The sequence below is a fragment of the Tachyglossus aculeatus genome, chromosome 9, assembly GCF_015852505.1.
Source record: "Tachyglossus aculeatus isolate mTacAcu1 chromosome 9, mTacAcu1.pri, whole genome shotgun sequence".
Classification (NCBI taxonomy): Eukaryota; Metazoa; Chordata; class Mammalia; order Monotremata; family Tachyglossidae; genus Tachyglossus; species Tachyglossus aculeatus.
Genome location: NC_052074.1, coordinates 43,499,572 through 43,516,206, shown reverse-complemented (window position 1 = coordinate 43,516,206; position 16,635 = coordinate 43,499,572). Strand labels below are relative to the sequence as shown.

The following is a 16,635-nucleotide window of genomic DNA, read 5'->3' as shown; positions in this document are numbered from 1 at the left end:
TCCCCCCAGCCTTACCTCCTTCCCCTTCCCACAGCACCTGTATATATGTATATATGTTTGTATGGATTTATTACTCTATTTTATTTGTACATATTTATTCTATTTATTTTATTTTGTTAATATGTTTTGCTGTTTGTCTCCCCCTTCTAGACTGTGAGCCCACTGTTGGGTAGGGGCCGTCTCTATATGTTGCAAACTTCTACTTCCCAAGCACTTAGTACAGTTCTCTGCACACAGTAAGCGCTCAGTAAATACGATTGAATGAATGAATTTGTCTGGAGTTCCTATGCCCTTTTTTTCATCCAGTCCTATTCTCAGTTCACTATCCTCATTGGATTTGGGAAGGAGTGACAGATCCTCCCCCAGTCCCCCAAGAGTAGCAACCTGCTAACCACCTGGTACTCTGCCATTTCAGAATTTGTATAAGGCAGATCTCCAGTGGTTAAGGGGCATTGGCTGGGCTCCCAGTGGCTCCCTTGAAGATGAGAAGAACAAGAGAGCTACCAAAATTCTGAGCGACAACGTATACCGCCAACACCCAGACAAATTCAAATTCTCCAGCCTCCTGGACTCCATGCCAATGGTTTTGGCCAAGAACAATACCGTGAATATGAACCAGGTGAGTGTTCTTTGGTGTGGAATCGAGACCCATTCAGGGAAGCACGTATTCACCAATCGTTTGAGCTCCTATGAAGTAAAATGGGCCTCTAAGAGAACACGCCCTGTGTAGAGAGAGAGTGGGTCCATTGGACTTTATGTCAACTGGCTACATCTCTGAGTAATTGCGGACGAACCCTTAGGAGATCCAGACAGTAATGAACATCTTCTTTTCTTTTGTTATCTGCCATCTGTCCCTTTTTATTTTGGGGAGTCTCGTTTCTCACCCCGGAATTCTCTTTAGCCTTTGTTGGAAATTTAGAGAATTAACAGTGTTTTTTTTTCCTTCCTTTTATATGGTTTGTCTATAGAAAGCTAAAGAGGGGATGAAAGATGAGGTAGATGGCAAATAGTATGTGTATACTGTATTCGACAACACCTTTGTGTAATGCTTAAGCTAAATTCACCTTATGGTACCTGCTCACAACTAGCTGGTTTATTTGTTTTGATTTGCGAGAATCATTTGAACGGGTTTTCCTATAGTTGTATGGCTTTGGCGTCTCAAATAATTCTATTAATTTTGTTCCTTCCAGCGCCGTTATACAGAAGCTTGGGACAAAGATAAAACCAGCATCCATATTATGCCAGACACTCCGGAAGTTTTTCTGGCAAAACAGAACAAAGTCAACTACAGTGAGGTAAATGACTTGTGTAGATCAGAGTGTTGCATCCATGTTTTGGCTGTTTACAATATTTTCCCAGAAGGTGCAGCTCCGAACTGAAACACCCGCTTCTTTGTTACCATTTTAGAAACTCTACAAAATGGGCCTGGAAGAATCCAGACAGAGAGGCTACGATCTGCGCCTGGATGCAATCCCCATCCAGGCAGCAAAGGCCTCCAGGGACATCGCAAGTGAAGTAAGTCAATTGGAAAGGTGTTTTGTGAAATCTGGTGACAAAAGATTTCCTGCTTTCCATCTCAATGGTATTTGTTGCAGGCTGAGTCATCGTTAACCCAGTTATTTATCTTTCGGGCAAAAGCCACACTCGGAAGATAGCTTGGTGTTGCTGGATGTAGTCACGCTACAGTGATGGATTCTCAAAAGTCACTGATCCAGGGTTGCTTCTTTTGTGCTGGAAAAACATCCAGTTGTCCTTGAATGCGAATTTGGCTTAGAGGCCCAATGAATTCCCCTCTCCCTCTTAAAGCATCAAACTCATTAGACAGTTCATACACAGTCCAAGACCTTATGTGCTGAGCTCAGCTTCCGGCTCATCTCCGCAGAGGGCAAGGTGACTGTGGTGTTGATTTTTGGTCACCTTCAAAATTGTATGGGCCATGGTAATTGGCCTAGGAGACAACACTGGTGAAATATTAATGGCTTGCCCTAGATGTCTTAAGTGTTTAGGGAAATTAGACATACAGAACATATAGAACCTGTGGAGCCAGAGGATGAAACCAGGAAGACCTTTTGGTAGCCACAGCCATTTCCCCTCTTTTGTCCCCCTTATCCCATTTCCTTCACAGAAAACCCAAGGCCACCTACCACCAAGTAAGTGTTCCTTTTGGGGAGGAATGAGCCAGTGTGAACAGTTGTGGATAGGAGCGTTCCACCTTCCAAATTCTTTTTCCCACTTTCAAAACGTCCACCTTTGTTTCTAAATGTTCCTCTCCACCCTGCTGAGGAGCACTTTCCAGACAAACGTAGTCATTTGATCAGTTGGTGGTGGGTCAGATTCCTGCTGTTAATACCTTTAACACTTTCCCAAGAGCTTCTTGTAAACAAACAATAGAAAAAGGGAAAATATCTTGAGGAAAAAGAGAGGGAAAACATCTGCCTCATAGAGACCCAACAGAAGAATGGAGACGGAAAGGTTTGCTTAGAGCAGGAATCCAAAAGGGCAGCGGTGGCTTTTTATGACTATGAAATAAAGTGTCAATGAACCATTTTCCTCTCTCCTTCCTTCAGTACAAGTATAAAGAAGGTTACCGCAAGCAGCTCGGCCACCATATCGGTGCCCGGGCCATACATGACGATCCCAAGATGATGTGGTCTATGCACATAGCTAAGGTCCAGAGCGACCGGGAGTACAAGAAAGATTTTGAGAAATACAAGACCCGATTCAGCAGCCCAGTCGACATGCTGGGAGTTGTATTGGCCAAGAAGTGTCAGGAACTGGTCAGCGATGTGGACTACAAGCATCCTCTGCATCAGTGGACATGTCTGCCAGACCAAAATGATGTCATTCATGCCCGGAAAGCCTATGACCTCCAGAGTGATGTGAGTACTGGTTTTCAAAATGGAAATAACAATAATAATGTTATTTGTTAAGCACTTACTTTGTGCCAAGCGCTGTTCTAAGCCCTGGGGTAGATACAAGGTAATCAGGGTGTCCCACTTGGGGCTCACAGTCTTAATCCCCATTTTACAGATAAGGTAACTGAGGCACAGAGAAGTTAAGGGACTTGCCCAAAGTCATAGAGCTGACAAGTGGTGGAGCCGGAATTAGAACCCGTGATTCCCAAGCCAGGGCTCTTTCCACTAAGCCACACTGGTTGGACTGTTGTAGCTGAATAAATGCCGAAAATTAAGGTTAACATTTAGTGCAATATTTCAGCAGTATTAAGGCTCCAGACTCCTTTGCTGCCTTGGACAGTAAGGAGGACCAGGATGATCACGGTCACAGAGATCTTTTCAACACCTATCTTGGTTGCCCTAATTTCCTGGATGTTGTCCCAGTAATGTGTATGGCCACAGACTGGAGTCTTGAAAACTTTTTGTTCCTCCTCCCGTGCTCCAAAATGAAACTCCATCTAAGTTCCGTGAAAGTTTATGCTAATGATCAATTATTCTTTCCGCTTGCCATTAAACAGAATCTGTACAAGTCAGATCTCCAGTGGTTGAGAGGCATCGGCTGGGTCCCCATCGGCTCTGTAGACATTGAGAAATGCAAAAGGGCGACGGAGATTCTGAGCGACAACATTTACCGCCAGCCTGCAGACAAGCTGAAATTTACCAGCGTGACCGACTCTCTGGAGCAGGTCCTGGCCAAGAACAATGCCATCACCATGAACAAGGTCAGTCCTGAATATTTTGAGAAATAGATTATCGGTTCCTAACTGCAGATAATGGAAAAAGTGGAAGTAGTTAGCAGAGTAGAAGTAATCACCTGAATCCTACACATCATTGATTTTACCCACATATTTACCTCTATTCATAATAGTCAATAAGTCAGTCAGTTGTACTTACTGAGCGTTTACTGTGTGCAGAGAACTGTTCTAAACATTTGGGAGAGTACAAAACAACACTCAACAGTTACATTCCTTGCCCACAGTGAGCTTACAGTCTAGAGGGGGAAAAAGACATTAATGTAAATAAATAAATAATATCTAAGCTCAGCATTAATATCCATGCCATAGATATCTTGTTGTCATAATGCATAGGTTTCTAAATCATTCATTTTTTCTTTTAGATATACTGTCAGATGAGGCATTTTGTATTCTTATCTTAGTATGTCCCTACAGCGGTCATCAATAGATGATAAATTCCATGTATTTTGCTTTGGTTGTTCTCTCCAAACGCTCAGTGTAGTGGTCTGTACCGAGTAAGTGCTCAGTAAATACCACTGACTGAAAAACGATCCCATTAGGAACTGAACCATTGTTAATATAAATGCAATATTTAACTCTCCGTTTCTAATTGTGGTAAAATTGTTCTGTGAGGCTTAAATCCCTAATTGGCAGGTGGAATTTGGGATTTTTAACTTTTCGATCATTTCCTTCGTAGCGTTTATATACCGAGGCTTGGGACAAAGACAAGACACAGGTCCACATAATGCCCGATACACCAGAGATTACCCTGGCAAGGCAGAACAAAATCAACTACAGCGAGGTGAGAGGAAATTCTGGCTGTTGGGCAACCTCCCAGGGAATCAGGGCGATTTGGGGAGGATCGGTGACAGTTGGCAAAGGGCCTACGGATATTTTGTCAGTTGGGAATCAATACCCAGGCAATGCCACACACTGAACAGTGCTAATTGGTAAGTCACTGCTGAACTGTTGCCTCGGGCAGGCCTCTTTGTTTTCTCTGTTTGCGCTGACTAATTGGCGATCTGCATATGCAAACCACTATTGAAAATATGCCTGCCTGCAGCCCAGCCAAAGTCAATTTGGCTCTAAGTCTTTCTCTTTAAAATAGTGAAAAAGCCTTGAGCCTGTGGCTCAAGATGCCATCAAGGATGAATACTCCCCTCCCGGGGTGGAGTCAGCCCTAGTGTCCCCGAGGAAGAGAAAAAGTACTTTCTGTAACTTTAGGGAGAATCACCCCATAGGGAACCAAATGAATGTTTCATTGTTCCTTCCAATTGTTCCTCCCCCAGAGTCTGTATAAACTGGCCAATGAAGAGGCCAAGCAGAAAGGCTATGATCTGCGCATAGATGCCATCCCCATCCAAGCAGCCAAAGCATCCAGAGACATCGCCAGTGATGTAAGATATTATCCTTTCCCATACCTGTCTTGTGCACCTTAGCACGTGCAGAAGGCTAAGGTTGGAGGAGATGATTTCCCTGAATTATGGAAGGGAGCCCTTTGGAATTGTGATGCATGATTTTCAAAAATGTAGTGTCGAAGACCTACTAAATAAAAAGGAAAAACAGACTGTAACCCACAGGATAGAGGATATTTTGTGATGGAGGAAGGGCTATCTCAAGAAATGTAGACTGATGGGTTAAGCAATAGAATGGTCCCAATGGGACAGAGGTGGGCATAGAGGTGCTTCTTAGAGAGAGTCCCCCTCTCCCTTTTGGAGATGGGGCTCTTTCTTCATCCTTTCTCAACTTGAAATTCCATCAGGGACATTCAGGGTCATGTTCCATGCTACACACTGTAGCTCTCGTGAAAATTTGAATTTGCCAGACTAGGGAAAGCGGAGAGCTGACTGGAGGGGCCAGTTTGGAGGATGAGCCTTCCCAAGCTCATCCTCACCCGAAGCGCCTGGCCCAGTAGGTATCCCAGAGGCTGATAGGGAGGTAAGTACGGCTTAGGTTCCTGAGGGACTCCATCCGAGACTGTACAGGGAGGAAGAGGATTCCTCCTAGCCCAAGGTCCTTCTTCAGGAGCTGTAGCAGGACTCATTTCCACAGAGTGATTATGACTTTGGCAAGTTGACCAAGGTATAATTTTGGTGACAAATTCTAATCCCCACCCCCCAGTCATATGAAGCCATTTTAGAAATAGAAAATTATCCATTTGCTCAGATAGTTTATGCTGTTCAGACGTAACCTGCCATCCTCTTTATGAATCTTTTGAGGTGGAGAGAGGGAAGTGAACCAGCAAAGCACATTTTGTGGCTGATACTTATCTGTGCATTTCCATTTCCCGTCTTTACTAGAAGCTTTAAAAAATACTGTACAGTGGAATTTAGAATCCAAACCCAACGTATTGTAATTGGTACATCAAAATACATTTTTTTAATATCAGTACAAGTACAAAGATGGCTACCGCAAGCAACTGGGCCACCACATCGGAGCGCGGAACATCCATGACGACCCCAAGATGATGTGGTCCATGCACGTGGCCAAGATCCAGAGCGACCGGGAGTACAAGAAAGACTTTGAGAAGTGGAAGACCAAGTTCAGCAGCCCGGTGGACATGCTGGGGGTTGTCCTGGCCAAGCAGTGTCAGATCCTGGTGAGCGATATAGACTATAAGCATCCTCTGCACGAGTGGACCTGCCTGCCGGACCAGAATGATGTCATTCACGCCCGGAAGGCCTACGACCTTCAAAGTGACGTGAGTACCGCCCTTGGTCGTTTACTTGGGAGAGCATAATATCCCAACATATTGAAATGATCACCAATCATTAGGGTGTGGACGTCATTCGGTTGCTCGATACTTCAGGGATGGAAAAAAACTAGAAAATTGACAGCTCTAAAATGATGGATTATGACTTTGGGAGCTAATGGATAAACCCCCTTCCTCCCCCGCCACCCCCTCCAAAAAAATCATTTTGCACATTATTAGTGTGGGAGACATGTGAGCTCATTGTGGGTAGGATTGTCTGTCTTTATTGCAGTATTGCACTTTCCCAAGTGCTTAGTACAGTGCTCTGCAAACAGTAAGTGCTTAATAGAGAGGCAGCATGGCCTAGTTGAAAGAGCAACGGCTTGGGAGTCGGAAGATGTGAGTTCTAATCCCGGCTCTTCCACTTGTCTGCTGTGTGACTTTGGGCAAGTCACTTAACTTCTCTGTGCCAGTTACCTTACCTGTAAAATGGGGATTAAGCCCCATGTGGGGCAACCTGATTACCTTAATCTACCCCAGCCCTTAGAACAGTGTTTGGCACATAGTAAGCTCAACAAATACCATATTTATTATTATTATTATTATTATTAATAAATGTGATTGAATGAGTGAACTGCCTGGAATAGAGGCAGGGGAAGCAGCATGGCTCAGTGGAAAGAGCCCGGACTTGGGAGTCCGAAGTCATGGGTTCTAGTCCCCGCTCCACCGCTTGTCAGCTGTGTGACTTTGGGCAAGTCACCTAACTTCTCTGTGCCTTGGTTACCTCATCTGTAAAACGGGGATGAAGACTGTGAGCCCCACGTGGGACAACCTGATCACCTTGTATCCACCCCAGTGCTTAGAACAGTGCTTTGCACATAGTAAGCACTTAACAAATGCCATTATTATTATTATTATTATTAATGGAGTAAACATTTTCTGTTCACAACCTCCTCCTGCTATGCATAGGGATGGTTGATAGCTGAAGAGTCAGTTTTAGAGATATTAAAAGATTCACATTCTATTATACTTCTCATTAGTGTAGGGAGATGCATTTTATTTTAATATGCACACGAGCTGCATAACGGAGTCTTTTGTATTTTTTCATCTGTATAATTTAATCTCCAGCATCCCACTGGGGGAAGTTACCTTCTTTCGATTGTGACTTGCGAGGAGGAGGAAATATTTTTTAGCAAAAATAATTTTGTATTTATTGTAGTTTTCTTTCTGTTCGAGTCACAAGATCTATTAAAACAAAACCAAACAACAACAACAAAAGAAACCCTCTGATCCCTGAAGGGATAGGTGGAATTCCATCCCGGTTGGGAAGAAAATCTATCCTTTCAGTTTCCCTGAGGCACTGCTTGGATTCCAGATATCTGTTCTGTGGATAATGGCTTTCTAGTTGCTCTCCTGCCATAATAAAGAGTCACCCAGCACCTCCAAAGCCCTCTGTTTCTTGGATTGGAAAGCTTACGCATTTCTGACCCAAGATTTCAGCCACTTATGTTTTATATCATGCCAAACAAAGTTCCAGAGAAATCTTTGGAGGATTTTGGAGGTTGAGGATGTGCATTGGGAGTAATTTGGGGCAAAAATCTTTTTAATGGAGTGCCTAGAGTATTAGACAACCCCCTGGGTGTGCACATGTCCACTCCCCCAACTCCCACATTGGTTAGAGCCAACAGAAATGGCAGGAGTTATACTTCCCAATGACCCGTAAGGCAGACCCCCATCCTTGTAGATGGAGGAGATTTGGGATACCCTAGATGTGCACTGTGAAATGAGAGAATGGATAAGTTGGCTGGTTAAAGACTGTTAATTCTTTGCGGGCAGGGATCTTTTCTACCAACTCTGTGCTCCGCATTTCCCTCAGTGAATACCACTGATTCACTGGCTAAAGACCATGTGCTTCTTCAGCTCTTTCCTGGGAGAAATTAGAAAATATGGGTATGTTAATTGTGGCGTTTATCTTTCACTATGTGCTAAGCACAGCGGTATGCGAGATTATTAATTCAGACATGATCTCTGCCTCACACAGGACTCATTATTTATGGGAGCGGGGAGAGGGGACAAATGCGTAGAGCAGTAAGAACAGACAGTAAATCACGAACAAGCAGAGTAAATTTAAAATGATAATCAAATTAAGACCCTTAAATAAGTAGATCAGTACCTGGAGGGGGCAGTCCTCCCCAACCAGAGTCTCATCATCAATCGTATTTATTGAGCGCTTACTGTGTGCAGAGCACTGTACTAAGCGCTTGGGAAGTACAAGTTGGCAACATATAGAGACAGTCCCTACCCAACAGTGGGCTCACAGTCTAAAAGGGGTGTCTCTAGATGTTGCCAATTTGTACTTCCCAAGCACTTAGTACGGTGCTCTGCACATAGTAAGCGCTCAATAAATACGATTGATGATGATACATGTTTGTACATATTTATTACTCTTTATTTTACTTGTACATATCTATTCTATTTATTTTATTTTGTTAGTACATTTAGTTTTGTTCTCTGTCTCCCCCCTTTAGACTGAGAGCCCACTGTTGGGTAGGGACTGTCTCTATATGTTGCCAATTTGTACTTCCCAAGCGCTTAGTACGGTGCTCTGCACATAGTAAGCGCTCAATAAATACGATTGATGATGATGATGATCCCCCCTTCTTCCTTCCCTTCCCCACAGCACCTGTATATATGTATATATGTTTGTGCAGATTTATTACTCTATTTTACTTGTACATATCTATTCTATTTATTCTATTTTGTTAGTACGTTTGGTTTTGTTCTCTGTCTCCCCCCTTTTACACTGTGAGCCCACTGCTGGGTAGGGACTGTCTCTAGATGTTGCCAATTTGTACTTCCCAAGCGCTTAGTACAGTGCTCTGCACGTAGTAAGCGCTCAATAAATACGATTGATGATGATGATCCCCCCCTTCTTACCTCCTTCCCTTCCCCACAGCACCTGTATATATGTATATATGTTTGTACAGATTTATTACTCTATTTTACTTGTACATATCTATTCTATTTATTTTATTTTGTTAGTACGTTTGGTTTTGTTCTCCGTCTCCCCCTTTTAGACTGTGAGCCCACTGCTGGGTAGGGACTGTCTCTATATGTTGCCAATTTGTACTTCCCAAGCGCTTAGTACAGTGCTCTGCACATAGTAAGCGCTCAATAAATACGATTGATGATGATGATGAGTCCTTTGTTACAAGCTGTCGCCATCCTCCCAATGTTGAAAAGAATCAAACTATAGAATTCTGTTCTGCAGCGATCGACAGGAGGCAGGGAGACCCTTCCAGGTCCCAGGCAGATCTCGGAGTTTCTCTTCTTAAATGGACTGCATTTGGGTCACTGGTTCTGCCCAACCTCACTGTTGGGTAGAAAAGGCATTAATTCCTTAAGTCCCCGATGTGTGTGGGCCCCCATGAAACATGCCAATCCATGGACTTGTCCTTTCTCCGCTTGCCATTCACAGAATCTGTACAAGTCAGATCTCCAGTGGTTGAGAGGCATCGGCTGGGTCCCCATCGGCTCTGTAGACATTGAAAAATGCAAACGGGCGACGGAGATTCTGAGCGACAACGTTTACCGCCAGCCTGCAGACAAGCTGAAGTTTACCAGCGTGACCGACTCTCTGGAGCAGGTCCTGGCCAAGAATAATGCCATCACCATGAACAAGGTCAGTCCTGAATATTTTAAGAAATATTTTATCTGTTCCTAACCGCAGGTAATGGAAAAAGTGGAAGTAAAGTAGCAAAGTAGAAGTAGTCAACTGAATCCTACACATCATTTATTTTACCCCAATATTTGCCTCTATTGATGATAATGTCCATCAGTCAGTCAGTCATCAGCGCTTAAAACAGTGCTTTGCATATAGTAAGCGTTTAATAAATCCCATTATTATTATTATTATTTGTACTTACTGAGCCCTTACTGTGTGCAGAGAACTGTTCGAAACGTTTGGGAGAGTACAAAACAACAATCAACAGTTACATTCTCTGCCCACAGCAAGCTTACAAGTCTAGAGGGGAAAATGCATAGGTTTCTAAATCATTTATTTTTTCTTTTATGTATACTGTCAGATAAGGCATTTGTATCCTTAGCCTATCATCTCCAAAAAGCGGTCCTCAATAGATTGCAAATTCCTGAAGGGCAGGGACCGTGTATTTTGCTGTGGTTGTTCTCTCCAAGCGCTCAGTGCAGTGCTCTGCACCCAGTAGGTGCTCAGTACATACCACTAATTGAACAACGATCCCCTTAGGAACTGAACGATTGTTAATGTAAATGCAATATTTAACTCTCATTTGTTCTATAAAGCTTAAACCCCTAACTGGCAGGTGAATTTTGAGATTTTTTAACTTTTCGATCATTTCCTTCGTAGCGTTTATATACCGAGGCTTGGGACAAAGACAAGACGCAAGTCCACATAATGCCCGATACACCAGAGATTATCCTGGCAAGGCAGAACAAAATCAACTACAGCGAGGTGAGAGGAAATTCCGGTTGTTTCAGGGCGATTTGAGGGGGATCAGTGACAGTTGGCAAAGGACCCAAGGATATTTTGTCAGTTGGGCAAAGCCACACACTGAACAACGCTAATTGGTAAGTCACTGCAGAACTGTTGCCTCAGCCTCGGGCAGGCCTCTCTGTTTTCCCTGTTTGTGCTAATTGGCGATCTGCATACGCAAACCACTATTGAAAATACTCAACCACTGTTTGACTGCAGCCCAACCAAAGTCAGTTTGGCTCTAAGACTTTCTCTTTAAAATGGTGAAAAAACCTTGAGCCCATCACTGAAGATGCCATCAAGGATGAATACTCCCGGGGTGGAGTCAGCCCAAGTGTGTCTGAGGAATAGAAAGTACTTTTTGTAACTTTAGGGAGAATCGCCCCATTCAGAACCAAATGAATGTTTCATTGTTCCTTCCCCAGAGTCTGTATAAACTGGCCAATGAAGAGGCCAAGCAGAAAGGCTATGATCTGCGCATAGATGCCATCCCCATCCAAGCAGCCAAAGCATCCAGAGACATCGCCAGTGATGTAAGACCTTCTCCTTTTCCATACCTGTCTTGTTCCCCTTAGCATATGCAGAAGGCTAAGGTTGGAGGAGATGATTTCCCTGAAATGTGGAAGGGAGCCCTGTGGAACTGTGATGGGTGGTTTTCAAAAATGTAATGTCGAAGAACCACTAAATAAAAAGGAAAAACGGGTTGTGACCCACAGGATGGAGCATATTCTGTGATGGAGGAAGGGCCATCTCAAGAAATGTAGACTGATGGGTTAAGCAAAAGAATGGTCCCAATAGGACAGTGGTGTTTCTCAGGTGGAGTCCCCCTCTCTCTTTTGGAGATGCGGCTCTTTCTTCATCCTTCCTCAAGTTGAAATTCCAGCAGGGACATACAGGCTCAAGTTCCATGCTACACACTGTAGCTCTCGTGAAAATTTGAAATTGCCAGATTAGGGAAAGCGGAGAGCTGATCGGAAGGGTCGGTTTGGAGGCTAGCCTCCCTAAGCTCACCTCCACCCGAAGGGCCTGGCCCAGTAGGCGTCCCGTAGGCTGATAGGGAGGTAAGTACAGCTTAGGGTCCTGAGAGACTCCATCCGAGACTGTACAGGGAGGAAGAGGGTTCCTCCTAGCCCAGGGTCCTTCTTCAGGAGCTGTAGCAGGACTCATTTCCACAGAGCGATCACGCTTCATTGTGACTTTGGCAAGTTGACCAAAGTATAATTTTGGTGACAAATTCTGATCCCACCCCCAATCATGTGAAACCATTTTAGAAGTAGAAAATTATCCATTCGCTCAGAACAAATGATAGCTTATGCTGTTCAGACTTAACCTGCCATCCTTATGAATCTTTTGAGGTGGAGAGGGGGGAGTGAACCAGTAAAGCTCATTTTGTGGCCGGTCCTTATCTGTGCGTTTCCATGTGAGCCTCCCGTGGGACAACCTGATCACCCTGTAACCTCCCCAGCACTTAGAACAGTGCTTTGCACATAGTAAGCACTTAATAAATGCCATTATTATTATTATTATTACCCATCTTAATAGCAGCTGTGAAAAAACACTGTACAGTGGAATTTGGAATTGAAACCCAAAATACTGGGGTTGTTACATCAAAATACATTTTTTTTTGGTATCAGTACAAGTACAAAGATGGCTACCGCAAGCAACTGGGCCACCACATCGGCGCGCGGGACATCCATGACGACCCCAAGATGATGTGGTCCATGCACGCGGCCAAGATCCAGAGCGACCGGGAGTACAAGAAAGACTTTGAGAAGTGGAAGACCAAGTTCAGCAGCCCGGTGGACATGCTGGGGGTTGTCCTGGCCAAGCAGTGTCAGATCCTGGTGAGCGACATAGACTACAAGCATCCTCTGCACGAGTGGACCTGCCTGCCGGACCAGAACGATGTCATTCACGCCCGGAAGGCCTACGACCTTCAGAGTGACGTGAGTACCGCCCTTGGTCATTTACTCGGGAGAGCACAATATCCCAACATATTGAAATGATCACCAATCAGTAGGGTGTGGAAATCATTCGGTTGCTCGATACCACAGTGATGAAAAACTGGAAAATTGACAGGTGAGCAGCCCCAAAAGGATGGATTATGACTTTGGGAGCTAATGGGTACAACCCCCTCCTCTCCCACCCCCTCCAAAAGAAAAAATTGTACACATTATTAGTGTGAGAGACTTGTGAGCTAAGCAGCGTGGCTCAGTGGAAAGAGTATGGGCTTGGTAGTCAGAGGTCATGGGTTCGAATGCCGGCTCCGCCACTTGTCTGCTGTGTGACTTTGGGCAATTCACTTCACTTCTTTCTGCCTCAGTTCCCTCATCTGTGAAATGGGGATTAAGACTGTGAGCCCCAAGTGGGACAACCTGATCACCTTGTATCCCCCCCAGCGCTTAGAACAGTGCCTTGCACATAGTAAGCGCTTAACAAAACCCACCATTATTATTATTAGGATTATTGTGGGTAGGAGTGTCTGTCTTCATTGCTGTATTGTATTTTCCCAAGCGCCTTAGTACAGTGCTCTGCAAACAGTAAGTGCTTAATAGAGAGGCAGCATGGCCTCGTTAAAAGAGCAAAGGCTTGGGAGCCAGAAGATGTGAGTTCTAATCCTGGCTCTGCCACTTGTCTGCTGTGTGACTTTGGGCAAGTCACTTAACTCCTCTGTGCCAGTTACCTTATCTATAAAATGGGGATTAAGCCCCACATGGGATAACCTGATTACCTTGTATCTACCCCAGTGCTTAGAACAGTGTTTGGCACATAGCTTAACAAATACCATAATTATCATTATTATTATGATTATTCTTACTAAATGTGATTGAATGAATGAACTGCCTGGAATGGGGTAACATTTTCTGTTCACAGCCTCCTCCTTGCTAAGCGTTGGGATGGTTGATAGCTGAAGAGTCAGTTTTAGAGATATTAAAAGATTCACATTCTATTATATTTCCCTTTAGTCTATGGAGATGCATTTTATTTTAATATGCACACGAGCTGCATAGCGGAGTCTTTTAGATTTTTTCATCTGTATAAATTAATCTCCAATAACCCACTAGGGGGACTCACTTTCTTTGGATTGTGAGTTGCGAGGCGCAGGAAACATCTTTTTAGCAAAAACTATTTAGAATTTACTGTAGTTTTCTTTTTGTCCGTTTGAGTCACAAGATTAATTTAACAACAAAACCAAACAACGACAACAAAAGACACATTTTGATCCCTGAAGGGATAGGTGGAATTCCATCCGTGTTGGGAGGGAAATCTATCCTTTTAGTTTCCCTGAAGAACTCCTCGGATTCCAGACATCCGTCCTGCGGATAATCATCATCATCATCAATCGTATTTATTGAGTGCTTACTATGTGCAGAGCACTGTACTAAGCGCTTGGGAAGTACAGATTGACAACAATTTGGATAATGGCTTCCTAATTGCTCTCCTGCCATACTAAAGAGTATATGCTTACATGTTCCTGACCCACGATTTCAGCTGTGTATGTTTTACTTCATGCCAAAGATCCAGAGAAATTTTGGGAGGATTTTGGAGGTTGAGGATGTGCACTGGGAGTAATTTGGGGCAATAGTCTTTTTAATGGAGTGCCTAAAGCATTAGACAACCCCCTGGGCGTGCACATGTCGACTCCCCCAACTCCCACATTGGTTAGAGCCAACAGAAATGGCAGGAATTCTACTTCCCAATGATCCGTAATAAGGCAGACCCTCATCCTTGTAGATGGAGGAGATTCGGGAGCCCTAGATGTGCACTGTGAAATGAGAGTATGGATAAATGGGCTGGCTAAAGACTGTAAGTTCTTTGAGGGCAGGGATCTTGTCTACCAGGACAAGGGGAGGGCAGGGGAAGCAGCGTGGCTCGGTGGAAAGAGCGGGGGCTTTGGAGTCAGAGGTCATGGGTTCAAATCCGGGCTCCTCCACTTGTCAGCTGTGTGACTTTGGGCAAATCACGTCACTTCTCTGGGCCTGTTACCTCATCTGTCAAATGGGGATGAAGACTGTGAGCCCCCCAGTGGGACAACTTGATCACCTTGTAACCTCCCCAGTGCTTAGAACAGTGCGTGGCACATAGTAAGTGCTTAATAAATGCCATTATTATTACTATTATTATTACCTACTCTGCTGTCTTGTACATTCCCAAGTGCTCAGTAGAGTGCTTTGCACACAGTAACGCCCTCAGCAAATACCATTGATTCACTGGCTAAGGACCATGTGCCTCTTCAATCCTTCCTGGGAGAAATTAGAAAATATAGGTATGTTAATTGTGGCATTTATTTTTCACGGTGTGCTAAGCACAGCGGTATGCGAGATTTTTAATTCAGGCGTGATCTCTGCCTCATACAGGACTCAGAATTTATGGGGGTGAGGGGAGACGGATGCAGAGAGCAATAAGAACAAACAGTAAATCACGAACAAGCAGAGTAAATTTAAAATGATAGTCAAATTAAGACCCTTAAATAAGTAGATCAGTACCTGGAAGGGGCAGTCCTTTGTTACAAGCTGTCGCCATCTTCCCGATGTTGAAAGGAATCAAAAAGTAGAATTCCGTTCTGTATCGATCGTCAGGAGGCAGGGAGACCCTTCCAGATTCCAGGCGGATCTCAGAGTTTCTCTTCTTAAAGGGAGTTTAAGGTCACTTGGGTCACTCGTTCTGTCCAACCTCACTGTTGGGTAGAAAAGACAGCTCACTTGTTTTTAAAATGTTCTTCTTTACCTTTGGAACGATTTGGAATGACAGGGGGAATTCTGACATTTATAATGCTGGATCTAATTCAGTTTCTAATGGTAAATCATTTTGTGATAACCCCCGGCCAGCAATTCATGAGTAATGGCAGCATGGCTTCTTCACCCTTCCCTCTCCATTTCTGGGACTAAAATTTTGAAAAGGGATTCTATCCTTTTGGACTAATCTGGGGTACGATTGTTGCTGAAAAATGATTCTGGGACTTAGACATTTGGAAAACTCGAAAGGAAGACCCACTAATTACGTATTCAGCAAATAAGATCCAAAAAGAACATATGCCAAAGCTAGGATACCTAATCATTTCAGAAGCTATTTACCATGTAAATACAATACAGGGGAATGTGAATGAAATTTGATTGTAATCTGTTTTCACATTTGAAATGTATTTATTGGTATTGACATAACATCTGTCTTCTGAAGAGCACAAGGGCCTACCCCTCTCCTATTCCCTCCTATATCCCACAAAGATAGGTAGAGGCAGGCCCTGATATTTCCATTTTAACTGAAGCACAGGGCAGTGCCCAATATTACCAGTTAGTGGCAGAGATGGGTTTCTTAGCTCCCTACCTGTTCTACCTTCCACTACATTACCTTCTTGTTCTGAAAGATTTAAAACAAACAAATCCAAGAAACCCTCAGTCTCGATTGTGATCCCCTGACCTTTTTAGATCCCCCTTTTAGACTGTGAGCCCACTGTTGGGTAGGGACTGTCTCTATATGTTGCCAACTTGTACTTCCCAAGCGCTTAGTACAGTGCCCTGCACACAGTAAGCGCTCAATAAATACGACTGATGATGATGATGATGATTTAATTCCTCAAGTCCCTCTCTCTCCCCAGTGCACGTGAGGCAGCGAGCGGGGGATGTTCACGTGTGTGGGCTACGGAGAACCTCCGTGCCCCGATCCAACATTCCTCACCATGGACTCGTTCCTTCTCTGCTTGCCATTCACAGAATCTGTACAAGTCAGATCTCCAGTGGTTGAGAG

General features: G+C 44.0%; 1 protein-coding gene across 1 annotated transcript in view; it reads left to right on the top strand.

The window, feature by feature from the left end:
- The window catches only part of NEB (nebulin), a 207,242-nt gene that overhangs the window by 79,402 nt on the left and 111,205 nt on the right, over positions 1-16,635 (top strand). Inside the window, exons 56-65 of the mRNA XM_038751620.1 lie at positions 416-619; positions 1,191-1,295; positions 1,408-1,515; positions 2,568-2,879; positions 3,473-3,676; positions 4,386-4,490; positions 4,978-5,085; positions 6,078-6,389; positions 9,859-10,062; positions 10,765-10,869. Of these exons, the coding sequence (XP_038607548.1) occupies positions 416-619; positions 1,191-1,295; positions 1,408-1,515; positions 2,568-2,879; positions 3,473-3,676; positions 4,386-4,490; positions 4,978-5,085; positions 6,078-6,389; positions 9,859-10,062; positions 10,765-10,869 (1,767 nt within the window). The remainder of the gene's footprint in view (positions 1-415; positions 620-1,190; positions 1,296-1,407; positions 1,516-2,567; positions 2,880-3,472; positions 3,677-4,385; positions 4,491-4,977; positions 5,086-6,077; positions 6,390-9,858; positions 10,063-10,764; positions 10,870-16,635) is intronic.